The sequence below is a fragment of the Anoplophora glabripennis genome, unplaced genomic scaffold, assembly GCF_000390285.2.
Source record: "Anoplophora glabripennis isolate ALB-LARVAE unplaced genomic scaffold, Agla_2.0 scaffold762, whole genome shotgun sequence".
Lineage (NCBI taxonomy): Eukaryota > Metazoa > Arthropoda > Insecta > Coleoptera > Cerambycidae > Anoplophora > Anoplophora glabripennis.
Window position 1 is genome coordinate 147,251 of NW_019416840.1, and position 16,536 is coordinate 163,786.

Below are 16,536 nucleotides of genomic sequence, written 5' to 3' on the forward strand. Positions count from 1 at the left end.
TAATATTTTAACTATCACTTTATAACGATGTCTTTGCACGTTCTTCCTTATTTCCATGTACTCGTACTATTCTAATTTCAAAACTCTCTTCTCTGTTTTGTTAATTACATTCACCTTGAAAGTCTAACTTTAATCTCGCGATCTAGATAAAGGCTTGTAGAATTTTGCAGGGTAAGATCGAGCTTTAACCATTTTATAGCACATACTGTTTTATACTATTTAGTTTCGGAAAATTTAATATACTGGTAATAATGTGCACTGTTTGTCAAACGTATCCAGAGCGCGTTTCTAGATGAAATAAGATCCGTATTGAAATGTATTCGTTGTAATAAATAATTAAGCCTTCCAGATGATGCAGTCATTGTCAAGTATTTGTCAAACGTAAATACAGGGTGTTTATTAGTACCTTTTGTGCTTAAAATTGAATGGATAATAGGTATGTTTAGTCAAAAATGACATACAGCGCGACACAAAAATGGTTGTTTAAATCCGAGTACAACACTGTACGTGGCGCCCTGTAACATTAAACAAAAAACTAACTAAATATTTGAGTTTCTCATCATCAATACTCCCAGTTTCCCGAATTTCGTCGAATTACTATCTTATTTAACAAAAATATAATCAAAATACCAAACACAAATTTTTTTTGGACGCTTTGTATCTCAAGAACCAAGCCGTTGCATGTTCATATAAACTTTTTATCTTAAAATTCACCCTTTAAAGTTTGTACAAGTACTTACTTAAAAAACACCCTGTATATGCCGTATCGTGTGGATGGTGCGTTTCGATACATTTTCCAAAGCTATACTAATGACACACCAAAAAAGATGTACCTAAGCTGTAGTACAACAACAATACAGGGTTCATTTCCTCAGACTGAAAATCGTTACTTCTCTACATTCGTAAAAAAGTGGTTGACAAGGGGAAATTGACCCTTAGTTAATTTTCTACTTTTTTTTTGCTAATTTTGAAGAATGTCTTATGGGCCGAAAAAATACACATTTCCGAAAGATTTTAGAAAAATGAATTTTATCTGCTCCCACTATAGTAAATAGACTATTAATACATAGTTTTTAAGGAGGTAAGTGGATTTTACCGTAGAAATGGAAGTTGCTATGGACAACGGGAGGTAAGTGAGGTAACTTACCTCCCTAGGGAAAAAAGCAATTTCGAGTTATAAATGCATATTTTATGAAATAAATAAAAATATTTGATGAACATTACATTTTATTAATCGTTATGAATGAATGTTTATAGTAATTGTACAGTTATTACACATAGTAACATTTCGCGTTACTAATTGTCACATTTCTCTCAAATGATTTGACCGTTCCATTTCAGTCACCGGAAGCTCAATATTATCGGACTGATCCATTAAAACACCATGATGCGACATACATATTACTAGAACCTGGAGTTGAAGTGTCATTGTAAAGAATCCTGTTGGTTATTTCATTTTCGTTACTTCAACTGTCAGCAACATAACTTTCTACAGTCGTGACTGATTTCCATCCACAATGTCTCTTGCTAATACATTAACTGCTGTAAAAGTCAGTAACGTTGCCGATGCTCTTCGGAATGAATGGTCTGTATATGTTTCAGGATGTTCTAGTTTCAAATTTTATTAGGAATCATAGAAAGGGTATTCTTGCCGACTGGTTGGTTGTAATATCTACCTGCTTGCTAGCACATAAAAAAGCATAAAATTTCAGTTTTAATTTCCAATCTAATCTTGGTATATTTCTTGAGAATTTCTAGGTGAGAAACAGAACCCAGACGAGAAGTAATTATAAACGTACGTGACATACCATTTTTAGAATCTGGAATTGTAACTACAATAATGTCATCGAAATTTTTGAAATTGACGTCCAAAGGAAGTTTGCATAACTCATCAGAACAGCATGCTCCTGCAATGCTTAAGACCGTCACTACATTCATTTGCAAATATGTGTTATCGGGTGCCTGAACGAGAAAATGTTCTCTTGTAAGAACGTTTGACGTTTTAGGTGTATAACCGTCATTCTTACGTTTCAAAAATGCTCTCAGCTTGGGGTATTTATACAGGGCGATTCAAGTTTAATCTGGATAACTTCAGGAATCGATAGAACAAGTTAAAATATTGTTCATTCATGGTATAAACTTATTCCCTAAATCGCACCGTTTCGGAGATAGAAGGCGTTGAAGTAGGAATTTTTTTCCGTTTTTCCCTCATAACTTTTGAACCACTCATCCGATTGAAGTGAAATTCGGAACACAACCACTCCTTATGATCTTACATAGGCTCCTTAAGTTTGAACCACCTACCCCTCTTAGAAGTGTATTTTGTGTGCTACCCCCCTCTTATTTATTTATTTATTTATTTATTTATTTATTTATTTATTTATTTATTTATTTATTTATTTCAATTCATGTCAATACACACCAGAGTATTTACACACGTCAAAAGAAAAGGAAAAGGACGTAACTTAGTACGCTGAGATTACTTACTATATAAAAATATACAAAAATAGGTAAAATCAATATAAAATAGTTACAGACTAACAACATCATTAAAAATACTACAAACATACAAAACAATACATGTAGATAGGTACAGATGATAAGAACTAACAAATAGTTAAAACTAACAAATTAAATATTGTGCAAGTCACTTGATAAAAACTGATTAAAATCATAAAAGGCGTTTCTCAATAAATAATTCTTAATTCTTTTTTTAAAAGTATTTATATTTAAAATCCTTACATAATCAGGGAGAGCAATAAAGAATTTTAAACCCCAATATCCTGTACCATTTCGTGTTCTGGTTAGTCTTAGATGTTTATTTGAGAGATAGTTCCTATTGCGGGTATTATAAGTATGAATTTCATGATTACAGTTAAATGACTATATTGTTTCTAACATACATAATACAGTTGAAAATATAAGTACATGGGAATGTGAGTATATTCAATCCAATAAACTGATCTATGCAGTCATCTCTATAGTTTAAGCTTGATATCACCCTGACAGCCTTGTGAAAACACTTGCCGGCTCGAGGGAGCGTGGCTTATATTTTTTCAAAACTTTAAAAAAATTAATTAATTTCAATAAAACAGCTACATACCACCTTTGCTTCATTAATTTTGAAACTTTTTCGTCTCTTGTTTTTTTTTTTCGATATTTGACCTTGTTTCTTAGATATTCAATGTAATTCGTGACATTGTAGCGCCCCAGCCACGTAAATTGTATACAGGTGATTAAGCTATAATCTGGATAACTTCAGGAATCGATAGAACAGGTTAAAATAATGTTAATTCATGATATAAACTTCACTACATATTATAAAACAAAGTCCTCCGCCGCGTCTGTCTGTCTGTCTGTATGTTCGCGATAAAGTCAAAAACTACTGCACCGATTTTCATGCTGTTTTCACCAATGGATAGAGTGGTTCTCGAGGAAGGTTTTAGTATATAATTTGTTAAGTTTTTGTATACATTAACGATATTTGAAGAAGGTGTCGGAAAAAAATAAGCCGTCTGGGAACTTTCAACGAAAACGCTGCCTAAACCTTTTGAGATATAACAAAATAATGTATGGTAGAATTGTGTATCTTATATAGGTCTACAGAAAAGTCCGCGATGGCATATGTCTACCTCTTAAGGATAACATACTATATTCATTTTAATACTTTAAAAAATGGGCAATTATAAAGCGGTAATGTAAAAGCTATTTACACAAATACGGTATTAATCCTTATCATTTTAAATACGTTAGTTGGCTTGAGCATTTCATGAAGATTATTTTTTCCCTTTACACCATGCAAATTAAATGAATACCTTAGGAGATATAGCAAACGCAACGAAATTAATTTCGTGTCGCCGTGATTCGACCGGGCCGCGTGGGCGCCCCGTGACCCGCGCCTCGCGTCCGAGCCGGGGGGGTCCGAAAGTTTATGTAGTATATCAAAGTATGGTGGAATTGTGTATCTTATATATGCCTACAGAAAAGTCCGTGATGGCATATGTCTATATGTTAAAGATAACATACTACCTATATTCATTTTAATACTTTAAAAAATGGGCAATTATAAAGCGGTAATGTAAAAGCTATTTACACAAATACGGTATTAATCCTTATCATTTTAAATAAGTTAGAGGCTTTAAGCATTTCATACACATTATTTCACTCTTTTACACCATATAATTTAAATGAATATCTTAGGAGTAATCGCAAAAAAATTACGGACGCGAGAATAAAATTCAAGCGCCTCGCTTCGCTTGATGCGATCGCCGACCCTCCCCCCGCACCGTCTTGCCTACTGTTTAGCTAATAAGCCGAACGATAACGCGCGCGTGATCCTTTAATAAACTGACTTGGAGCGAATGGAGGTGACGACTGACGACTGTGTTTTCTTTCTGGGTGTTGTTGGAAAGTTATAATTGCGTTCGATATTTTAAGGTCACATTTTTGTTTTGTATTTGTTGTCTTTAGGTAGTCAGAACATACATAGATACTTGCAAACATACTTTTATTTCATTGAGCTTTAATAATTTGTTTGTTTTTTTCTTATTGTGAATCATTTGAAACTTCATAGTCGCATTTTTGTTTCGTGTTTGTTTTCTTTAGGTAGTTAGATACCTAACTACTTCCTTATTAATTAAAATTGATAGTCCTGAACATAGGTACTTTAATTTAATTCGGTTTGTTTTCACATTGTTGGTAGTTACCTATATTGTTTTAAATTTAAAGGTTTTGCATTTTTAGTTTTGAGTTCGTTTGTTGTCTTTAGGTATATAGATATATCGTGAATTATTTTAAAATTAATATTAGGGTCGCATTAGATGAAAGATGATTGATTTTTTGTTTGTTACGATTTAACTCAAAAACTACTCAACCAATTTTACCAAAAGCTACATCTCCTCGGAGTAACATAGACTATTTTATATTTGCTCGTGCGAAGCCGGGGCGAGTTGCTAGTATTTCTTAAATCGCACCGTTTCTCATTTTTCCCTCATAACTTTTGAACTTAATAATACTTTTAACGATGATTTTCACAAACGTCAGTTTATACAAATCACTGTGAATTTTGTTTTTCATGGGTTGCTATAACGTTAAATGAAATTTACGCGGCTGGAGTGCTACCTCGAGCAACTTTTATGTATGTTATTTTGTTACAGAGGTGGAAAATGATTTGGCAAGCGGAACATTCATCAGACAATAGTGCACTAACCTACTGTGGGGGCACCGAGGTGTGACCTGAGAACATTACCCGTTCTTATACAATTGAATGGTTAGTTTAGATCTAGATTAAGAGTAACATAAGGATACTTATTGTTTTTTCAAACACGAACAAAATATCAGCCATATTTTGTTCGGTGTTGGTTTGTTTTCCTTTAATTTTGTTGTTTAGATGTCGTTAGGTAAAAAAAAAACTAGGAAATTAGCCATTTTTAAAGAGTACAATAACGTAATGTGTGTCTGTGTTGGTGTATACGACGTAGATACTCGCCAAATAGGTATAGCAACAGCCATTGCTATACCTAACGGTTTAGCATTGGTAAAAGGTGTAATAAGTAATTTAAATGTCCAGTAGCGTAGAATTTGTTCAACTCTATACGTACTTTGTACAAATTGATACCATTTTGTAGTCGTCTAAGAGATAAAATAGAAACTCCTGTAAATAGTTTCTTGTGGGTGTGGAAAAAATATTTCGCAAATATTGTAATCTCATTCTATTCTATAAGATTTGTATATCGTAGTGGAATAAATTTAAAGAAAGCTCAAATGTAAATTCAATGAGAATATACCCGTAATTTTAATTATTTACGCATATAAAATTGGTTCCTGTTTACACATAACAGTTTATTATGAATCCTTCAGCTGCCACTGATTTAAAATAGTAATCTTTCATTTTAAAATTACATCTAAAAGTGCGTTATTGCTATTGCTCAATATTATTATAGTCCAGGCGGCAGAGCATTCGAGGCGTTTGTATTTGAAGTTATTTATTTTGTTGTCTGTACAACATTTTTTTTCTGTAAAAATTCCAAATATTATGCAGAATAAGAATCCGAGTTTGTCTATTCCAAAAAAAACCATTGCTAAATTCAGGGGAACAACAAACATACAAAAATAACGAAAAATGACCCGATTTTCAACATATTTTTCCCTGTAACATTGAAAGTAAGCCCTAAAACAAAAAAGTCATTCTTTATTTTTTGTTTATTTGACGATTTTCTATAAAGTTACAACAACTGCGAATAAAAAAAGTTGAATTTTACATTAACAATGGGCGAAAAATCATGTGTATATTTGAAGCAATTTTTAAAATAAGTAAATATTTATAAATATTGATGAAATTTTGTGAACAAATAGTGAGACTTGACATTATGTCAATTCAACCCTAAAAATTTTGCAACGATCCATCGCGTGGTTTTCGACTGATAGGATTGTTAATTAAGAAAATTTCAAAACGTTTATCGCGTACCGTGATTATAAGTTAAGGTTTAGAAAGGACACACACATTTTTAGAGATACTTGTTGTCATAATAAACAATGATCAATACTAAAAATACCTATTTTTACACTTTTATAACTATTTTTTTTTTATTTTTCAACATTTTGCTCTATAAACAATTATTTATTGCCTAAGGAATTTTCTATGCAACAAAATCTTGCACACATAAAAACTACGTCGTAACGCCTTGCTTTTTAGCCAAATACGACAGCATTCTAATGTGTAGATTTTGAGATATAGAAGCGTAAAGTTAATAATAATTTATTGAAACTAACAGAGATCATTAAAATACGAAAATATATTTTTTAATTTAATCAATGAAACGTGAATTTTGTGGGATGTATTGATGAATACAAACTAATAAAACTTGATTACCGTAATATAACTATTTTTTAAAAGCAAACGAAAGTGGCATAATTCTTTAAACTCAAAATTCGTGCAAAAATTATTTATTTTCTTGATTTTTGATGACATATTATTCTTATTTTGCTATATCAAATTAAAAAACAAATCGTCTTGAAAAGTGCTACCGTTCCCGAGAAAAGTCATCTTTTATCGCACATACGCATTTTGAAACCCCAGTCATCCTCACTCCCGCTCTGCCGAGAAATTCTAGTGACCACGGTTGATTTTTTTTTTCATTAAGCTTTTATCTGCCGAAAATGCACTAAACGGATATTTTTTTTTCTCGACTTCACGATTACGTAAGCTATAAACTATTATTAAATTTACGCTTCTATATCTCGGAATCTACACAGTAGAATGCTGTCGTATTTGGCTAAAAAGCAACGGGTTACGACGTAGTTTTTATGTGTGCAAGATTTCGTCGATTGCATAGAAAATTCCCTGGGCAATAAATAATTGTTTATAGAGTAAAATGTTGAAAAATTAAAAAACCTAAATGGTTATAAAAGTGTAAAAATAGGTATTTTTGGTATTGATCATGGTTTATTATGACAACAATTATCTCTGTGCGCCCTTTCTAAACCTTAATTTAAAATCACGGTACACGATAAACTTTTTGAAATTTTCTTAATTAACAATCCTGTCTATCGAAAACCACGCTATCAATAGTTATAGCAAAATTTTTAGGGTAGAATTTACATTTGTTTTACTATTTGTTCCAAAAGTTTCATTAATATTTATAAATATTTACTTATTTTAAAAATTGCTCCCAATATACATATGATTTTCTACTATTTTTCGCCCATTGTTAATTCGTCAAATAAACAAAAAATAAATAATGACTTTTTTTATTTAGGGCTTACTTTCAATGTTACAAGGGAAATACGTCGAAAAGAGGGTCATTTTTCGTTCTTTTTATATGTTTGTTGTTCCCCTGAACTTAGCAATGGTTTTTCGGAATAGGCAAACTCGGATTCTTATTCTACATAATATTTGGGGTTTTTCTGTACAACAAAATATTTTTTTACTGCTCTACCGCCTGGTCTATTAGTTAAAATATTTAAAATGTGGTAAATTGTTAAAGTTATGTATCTGTGACAAGTTCAAAACTATTGTTATATTACCTAAAACGAAACACTGAATAACTGATTTAAAGTTCGCAAATCTATCAAATTTTCATTTGTCGATTTTTTTTATGCAATTTATATTTATTAGTAATCTAAGAAAAAAAGGAATTCAACAAAATTTCATGAAATTATTTGGATTGCCGTTATCTTTTTTGTTTTTTAGTTAATTTTTGTTATTTCTGATAGCGGAAACTTGATGAATTTGCTAATAAAATGACTAAAATCGCCTTACTGCCCCCTCAAGCACGTGTAATTATTGTTTAAATATAAGCTAGATAATGTATGTATAAACGTGGTACTATCATAGATTTCCTAACTGCGTTGACAATAAATTTTTGTTGATTTGTAGATAATGTATTTTGTCTTAGTATAAATGTTAGACTCAATGTTTGTTGCTGTGTAATATTTTTAATACTTGTCTTCGATTTTGTACGTTCTTAGAACAAATGTGGTTAACAATGATTAAAAAAAGTATGTCCCTAGACAAAATAAACAACATACATTTATCTTCTCAGTAACTATTCATCAAATTAAACAAAATGGCAGGATGGGTACTAAAACAAAATTAGGGCCTAATGTTTGTGATACCTAATGTCAACAGTGTTAAATGAAATAACAGCCATATTTCGTTTAACAATTCGTGGTTATTATTTTTTTATGCTTCGTTTCATTGATCTAAAACAACGACAAATGAAGAATAGCACAAGTGGAATTGATAATACAGTAAAAATGTTAAATATTCTTCATAAACAATGTATGTGTCAAGTTATTATGTCCAGGGGCAAACTCTCTAAGGCAACAGTTAAGTTTGATTAAATAATTTATATGAGTAGGATAATTTTTTTAATATTTCATAATAATACTTCACTTTTACGGATAATACATGTACAGTTCCTGATTTCTCAGCCATGACATTTAAGAACATGTTTCAGTAACTCTGTATTTTTACAAATTTTATGTAAACTCTCCTCAACTTTTTAATAAACTTGTTTATTTTTTGTATTACTCAACTGTAATTTTCTCATGTCCTCACCACATATTACCAAGAAAATTAGAAAACCATTTTTAAATCATTAGAATTGATGTCCCAAAATAACAATCAGTTATTAAAAAAATATGTTAAATACTTACGTTTTAAAAATTGTAGTTAGCGATCAAATTAAAGGTGGACAAATTTTCGTGTTGATAAAAGCCTGATTAATTTTAGCAAAGCGCAATCAACGCGTGCCGTCGGGAGGAATTGGTTTATTAAATCCTATATAAAAATGTAGATTAGGTATCCCAACCAGCAAAACAGTTTTATAATTTTCAGGTTATACGACAATTCTGTTTTATTGCATTATTATTATTGCTATCGAAAGAACATTTTAGCAGCTAAATTATAAAACAGCTTATATGGCAAATATATAACTATATTATAAACATTTCTGTAATAAGCTTATAAAACATTTTAGCTAATAATACTAAAGTATTTTATACAGTATTTCTAACCGAGCTATAAATATATAATATAATTGTTTCTTAGATGTGGGTCGTCAACTTATAAAACTATTATATTAAAAGGTACTTTGAGACAATTTCTCTTGTATGATCAAATAGCTGTATTATACACTATAATATAGTTATTATGTAATAATATTATCAATTTTAAACAAAATACTAATATAACAATTACAAGAGAAAAACGTTTAGTTTGACTCAAAATTACATTGACAAACCATTCTATAAAACAAATTTGAAACAGCAAAATGGTGGGATATTGTTTTGTGTCATAGCGAACGGTAAAAGAGTAGTTTTATCTTTTGCTTCAGCTTTCACAGTCGTTTTATAAAAATAAACATGTCAAGTTTAAGCTAGTGGAAAAAATCAAAAGAAGTGACGTATTTAGAAGAAAAGTAAAGAAATGTTCTAGAAATAATTCTACAATGAAACATTTGAAATAACAAGGAAAGAAGTTTATTTTTTTACTTGCCTGGCCGTCTCTGTGCATAGTGATTGATACTAGAAAATTTAAATAATATAGTTTTCTGGTGGCCAGTTCGTTTACAGAGAAGCAAATGAATTTTTGTCCGCCATTAAAAATGATAGTTAGGGTGTCCCGTTAAAAAAATGCAAGTTTGCTTGACAATGTGATATTTCTAAGAGAATGGGAATTACTTTAACTCTAAAATAAAAGAAATCCTACTTTATCTCACCCGTTTAATTGAAATGTTTTGGAAATATGAAAAAACCTAAATGATTTCATATATTATTTCCATTACGGCCCTGTCATGATAAATTTTTCATAGAAGTCAACATAATTTCCAGTGTTTTATAGAAATCGCTCAATTAGCTTGCTTGTCATTTAAAGCTGGTTTTTACAACCAAATTATTTTACAAGCCGCAGCCATTTTGAACAATGCTGAAAAACATTGTGGCGTATAACTATAAAAATATCACAAATTTAGCCATGTTCCTAATATTAAATAGCAAAACAAAAACAATTATGAACATTTATGATGATTTTAATGCTTTTGGTGCTAGTTTCAAAGTCAAAAATCATGGCATTTCAAGAAACCTTTTTATTTTTAATTATGATAATTTTGGAAAAAATCACTTAATACGAGGCGCATGTAAAATTCACTAGATATATACCATATAAATCACAATAAAATTTTCCCCGCAATAAAAATGCTTTCCAAAATGCAGTAAAATGCGTAAAATAATATTGAGTAGGTATTTATTACACCACATAATTCCGGTTGCAGACATTGTGATTAAACAGAGATGCTTGTTAAGTGTATATCTTCTGATGCCTTTACGATACAGTTAATAAATAATTTACTTTTGTTGATAGATCTTATGATACAAAAATGTCGTATTATTGCTACTAAAGATACCAAAATAGACTCCTACAAAATTGTTGTTTTGATGATTTGTTGCTATTATATAACTGACAATGTAATCTGCTTTATGACCCAGTTATAAAACCTTTAAAAAACTATTTTATGAAGGTATTGGTATATTTTTATAAAACCTGTATGAACGTTTATATGACTATTTTTTAATTATTCCAAAAGGCCTTACAAAACCTCAACGGTGACTAAAGTGTTTTATAATACTGTGCCCATTTTGGTTGTATAGTTGCTGTATAAATATTCTTACAATGTTTTTGAGACTTATAAGAATTGTCTCGAAAGTGTTGCTGCAGCTTTTATAAAACACCAAATTGCTAGTTGGGATGGTAACCGAAATAAAGTTAAAATAGAAGAATGTAAAATACACTATTATGGAAATAAATGAAATACATCCCTGAGTTTGGAAACCGATATTAAGAAAACGTAGGGGCGAAAAAATTTGAAATTTGGACCATATAAGAGAGAACCCATTAGGCGGTCGCGGTCCCGTCGCATCGGGGACCGTTCTGGGCAGAGCCGATCGCGGTCTTTTACAAAATCAGACGCATTTGGCAATTGAACACAATCCTGCTCGCGTTCTCCTTTAAATAGTTGTGGTATTGTTTTAGTAGCTAAGAAAATGAGTTCTATATGGAAGAGGAAGCTCGTCTCGATCGCATCGCGGTCTCCCGAGATTCTTTGGAAAAGATCGGACGTCTAGTGCGAATACATACACACATTATAAAACATGGGAAGGAACTCCACCGCACACAATCGAGACTAGCACGGTCCGCGATGCGACGCGACGGGACCGCGACCGCTTTACGTTTTCTCCTTATACGTTCCAAAATGATGGAACGAAATTCATATTTTTTTCCAGTTCAGATTTTAAAAAATCGCTGAAACAGGTCAATTAGTAAATAGAAATTGTCATTTTTCTGCAATATTTTCTATTTTTTGAGCCATGTGACGAATTCAGTGATATAAGGTTGTACCTACTTTTTTGTCATAGTAAAAATGTAAAAAAAATTGTCTTTGATGTCGTACTGACGACTATTTCAAACAATCATAGTCTTTTCTGTACTTTAAAAAATGTACTTACTCTTTATTAATCGTTTTCAACTTACTTTAAAGCTTTCTTTTCCCCCCAAAAAAAAACATATCGATAAACATATACCTAAAATTCACCAGAGTACCTACCTTAGGTATAACGTGAATCGTTTTAGTTCCAATTCATTCGTTGTTAAATTATTTTGATAAATGATTGCCCATTTAAACGAAAAACAAAGAATTGAAATTTTAATTACCTATGATTGGATACAGAGATAAAATCCGTATCCAACAGGAGGTATGTGACTTACTTCACCATAAGTATACAGACCAGAAAATTAGTCGAGCTACAATAAGTAAATTTTCCAAAAAGTTTGAAGAAACCGCACGAATAAAAGATTTACCTGGATCGGGAAGGCGAAAAACGGTAAGTGAAAATGACTGTCAAAATGTGATGCTCGCCGTTATTGAAAATTCTCACTCATCTATTAGATCTATCTCAGAAAACTTCAACTAGTCGAAGTCCTCAGTTCACAGAACTCTAAAGTCTCAAAAGTGGCATCCTTACAAAGTTAACGTCTTACAAGAACTATGAGCAGATGACACAAACAGAAGATTACAGTCCTGCGAGGAAATTAGAAATTTATTTGAAAGGAAAGACACATGAGATTAAAAAATCTTATAATTTTCACTGTCGAAGCAACTTTTCCTTAAACGGAACCGTGAACAGGTAAAATACTAGGTTTTGGAGCCCAGAAAATCCGCATTGGATACAAGAAAATCGTAAACAACGGCCAGAAAAAGTGAATGTTTGGGCTGGAATAGTAGGAAATCGCATACTGGGACCTTATTTCCTTGAGGGCAATTTGACAGGCGACATTTATTTGGATTTTTTGTGTTTTCAGCTGATTCCAGCCCTGGAATTAATTTTTCCTAATCCCAGTGAGCACGATATGCCTGCCGATGATGTCTGGTTCCAACAAGATGGTGCCCCTCCACATTTTCGCCTCCATGTAAGAAATTACCTTAATGAATATTTCCCAAATCGATGGATAGACAGAAGAAGGCTGCTTGAATGGCCACCACGCTTCCCTGACTTAACCCCACTAGATTTTTTTGTGGGGTTATCTAAAAAGCAAAGTATATGTGAAATAAGAAGTTCGGAACATAACACCAAATGTTATTCCAAATGTAATTGATAACTTTGAACACCGAATTGGGCATTGTGTAATGGTTAATGGGGCCACTTTGAACATTTGCTATAATAAAATAAAAAATAGTACTAAATTATTGTTTTCATTTAATTCCTCCATTTTTTAACAACTATGACAAAACAGTAAGTATACCTAACCTTATATCGCTGAATTCGTTTTTAGAAGGGCTATCTATTTATACTATAAAATATAGAGCGTCCTATTAAAAAAAATATCGGTAATAGAAAATGTTGCAGAAAAGTGTCAATTTCAGTTTACTGATTAACCTGTTTCAGCAATTTTTTTAAATTTCAATTGAAAAAAGTATGAATTTTGTTTTGAAGCAAAACAGAAGGAGATAGCACCCCCTTCTGTTTTGCTTAAAAATAAAAAAAAGTATAGCTTTTGAGGCAAATGACCTTCACAGTACTAAAGACAATAGTTCGACTTATAGTTAGTAAAAAATTGGAATTTTTTTACCAATTAACGACTAGGTAAAGGGAGGGGTATTAATTTTGTATGCGGAAAACCGTGAATTTTTTCATTAATATCTAAAAAATGGGATAACAAAACTAACTGAAATTTTAGCACACAATAGAGTAATAGTGAGGCTATATATGGTTCAAATTTCAAATTTTTTCGCCAATGCATTTTCTTAATATTCGTTTCCAAACTTCCAAACTCAAGGGTCTCTTTCATTTTTTTCGGTAGTAGGTATCTCTAGAATAGTATATTGTGTCACAAGGGCAGAAAATATTGTGTCATAAGGGCAGAAAATGAGCACGTAGATATTAGCTGATAGCTAAGGGCTACTAATGCATTTTCTGCATGTGCGACACACAACTGTTTTTCACCTAGCATTAAACAAAACCAAAAAAAGGAAAAATATAACAAAAATCATTAATTTCATAAATATTAACATAACTTAATAAGGAGCTTAAGTAGTATCAATTTGCGAATTTATTTCTTTCTTATTAATAAATAATTACCTATCCCTTGAGCATAATTATTGATACTTAGTAATACCATAATTTGTAGGCATTCGGTAAATGTTTAAAGTGTTAGCAGCATGGTGACTTATTTCTATAGATGAAGTTGATGGTTCATCGGAATTATCTAGATTAACTGGTATTTCATTTATTTGGTCGGAAATATTTAATACTTCAGTTGTGTTATTTTCTCTAGTACTAGACTGTTGCTTTGTCTTTGTCAGGATTTTTTGAGAAATGTGAATCTTATTTGATAAGCAGTTATCGATAAATAATATATTTCTGCAACTGAAGAAGAACGCCAACCCCCATGTTTTTTAAATGTTAGTAAATCACTCCCAGAGTTAACTAGTAGAGTTGCGGAACTACGGCGGAAGTAATGTCCTGTGTATGTATTAGGTTCAGGTAGTTTAAAAAAAGTGGCTATTTTGCTTGGAATTCTGCTAAATACATTTATTCAGATCGGTCCCACTGTGCATTTATTATTCTTATAATAAATGAATAGACGATTATTATGCCAGGAAAATAAGCAGGGAAATGCCCATTTCGTGATTTTTTGTTTCGGCAAGCTGAATTTATCACTATAGATGCTAAATATTATATACCATAACATATTCATTTCCACAGTAATAAAAATGGAGGGGGGGGAAGATTGTTTACAGGGTGGTTAATTGTATAATTTTTACGTAAATTCACTTTTTTCTCTTATAATTTTTTTCCGTTCATTTCCACGAGAAAACAGTAAAGTACTTTTTTTCGTCTTCAAAAGATCTACTGAACTAGCCCTCGAGCGTCAGAAAATAGTGATTAGATAAAAAATTATAAACAGAAGAAGTTTATTTATGACTTTTGAATTAAACATTTATAAACTGCGTTATTATTACCAGAACATTTTGGCATCGCATTCTCTCATTCCTTATCACTGTCTAATAACTCACACGAAATCTGGAATCGTTAAGTTGAATAGTTTACATGTTATGGACTTATAAACAAATTAACTAATTTTATTAGTCTGGACGATCCCGAGGATCTTCCACAATCGCACTGATTTTTTTCATGGTAGAATTGATAATAATACATTAGTTACAGACTTTCAAAGTTGACAGCTTATTGTTAAACAAATTAGGTTGGTAGCGGCAAAAAAATACTATCATAACCGGCAACTCGAGTACTTTCCCAGATAAAAATATTTTATTCGTGGAAGTATGTTAAGTGCATAAGAAATATTGTCAAGTCAGTGGGTCGTGAATGGTGGAGAAAGCGAACAACAACAAGTCCGAAGAAAATGACGATAATATTTATAGTCCTGCCGTTAAATAAGCGAAATTCGCTTGAAAATAATTTATTTGACAGTCTGTAACTCTGTTGTTTTTCAACGAATCTTGACGATTTTTTTTTAAACTAAAACCCCTTTCAAAAACCTTCCCAAAAAGGAAAAACCAAAACAAGCCCCTGCGTCGTATGGAAGATTTTCGGATTCGTCCAGACTAATAATTAGTTAATTTGTTTATAAGGCCATAACTTGTAAACTGTTCAACTTACCGATTCCAGATTTCGTGTCAGTTATTAGACAGTGATAAGGAATGAGAGGATGCGATGCCAAAACGTTCTGGTAATAATAACGCATCAGTTTATAAATGTTTAATTTAACAGTCATAAATAAATTTCTTCTGTTTATAATTTTTTATCTAATCAATATTTTCTGACGCTCGAGGGCTAGTTCTGTAGATCTTTTGAAGACGAAAAAAAAGTACTTTACTGTTTTCTCGTGGAAATGAACGGGAAAAAGTTATAAGCGAAAATTTACGTAAAAATTGTACAATTAACCACCCTGGAAACAATCTTCCCCCCATTTTTCTGACTGTGGAAACTAATATGATATTGTTCATAATATATGTATATATTGTTCATCTATGGTGATAAATTCAGCTTGCCGAAACAAAAAGTCGCGTCCAACTCTATATTACCTGGCCTATATAAGGAGTGTGAGTAGGTCTCAGGGAAACATATTTGTTGTATATTGTGAGTAGATTCAGTTCATCAGCTGTTTTTTTTTGTGACTGTAAACGTTCTTGTAATATTATTTTTTGTTTGTGGAACTGTAACAATCAATGTGTCTCGTCTATTCTATGTGGACAAGTTTCATATTCAACAACTCATTTTGACGACAAACTTGTATAGTCTTATAATAAGAGAATCCTATAATGCAAAGCTAATAAAAAAACATAATTTGTTCAACTTGTTTACCTTCATCATAAGATATTCTGATTTCTGTGCTTCCTTAAAAAAAATTAAAACATTGTTCTTGAGTCAAACTCTTAGACTTTTTGGTCAGGTAATTTACAGAATTTTGTTTTAAAAATGCTTAACCTTTATGAAAATTATCAAAATTAATATTTT

The 16,536-nt window shown here is 31.4% G+C and overlaps 1 protein-coding gene across 1 annotated transcript in view; it reads left to right on the top strand.

Moving 5' to 3' along the window:
- LOC108912346 (sodium-dependent serotonin transporter) overlaps positions 1–5,234 on the top strand; it is a 100,618-nt gene extending 95,384 nt beyond the window's left edge. Inside the window, exon 9 of the mRNA XM_018717555.1 lies at positions 5,157–5,234. Within this exon, the coding sequence (XP_018573071.1) occupies positions 5,157–5,234 (78 nt within the window). The remainder of the gene's footprint in view (positions 1–5,156) is intronic.
- Positions 5,235–16,536: the final 11,302 nt, after the last annotated feature.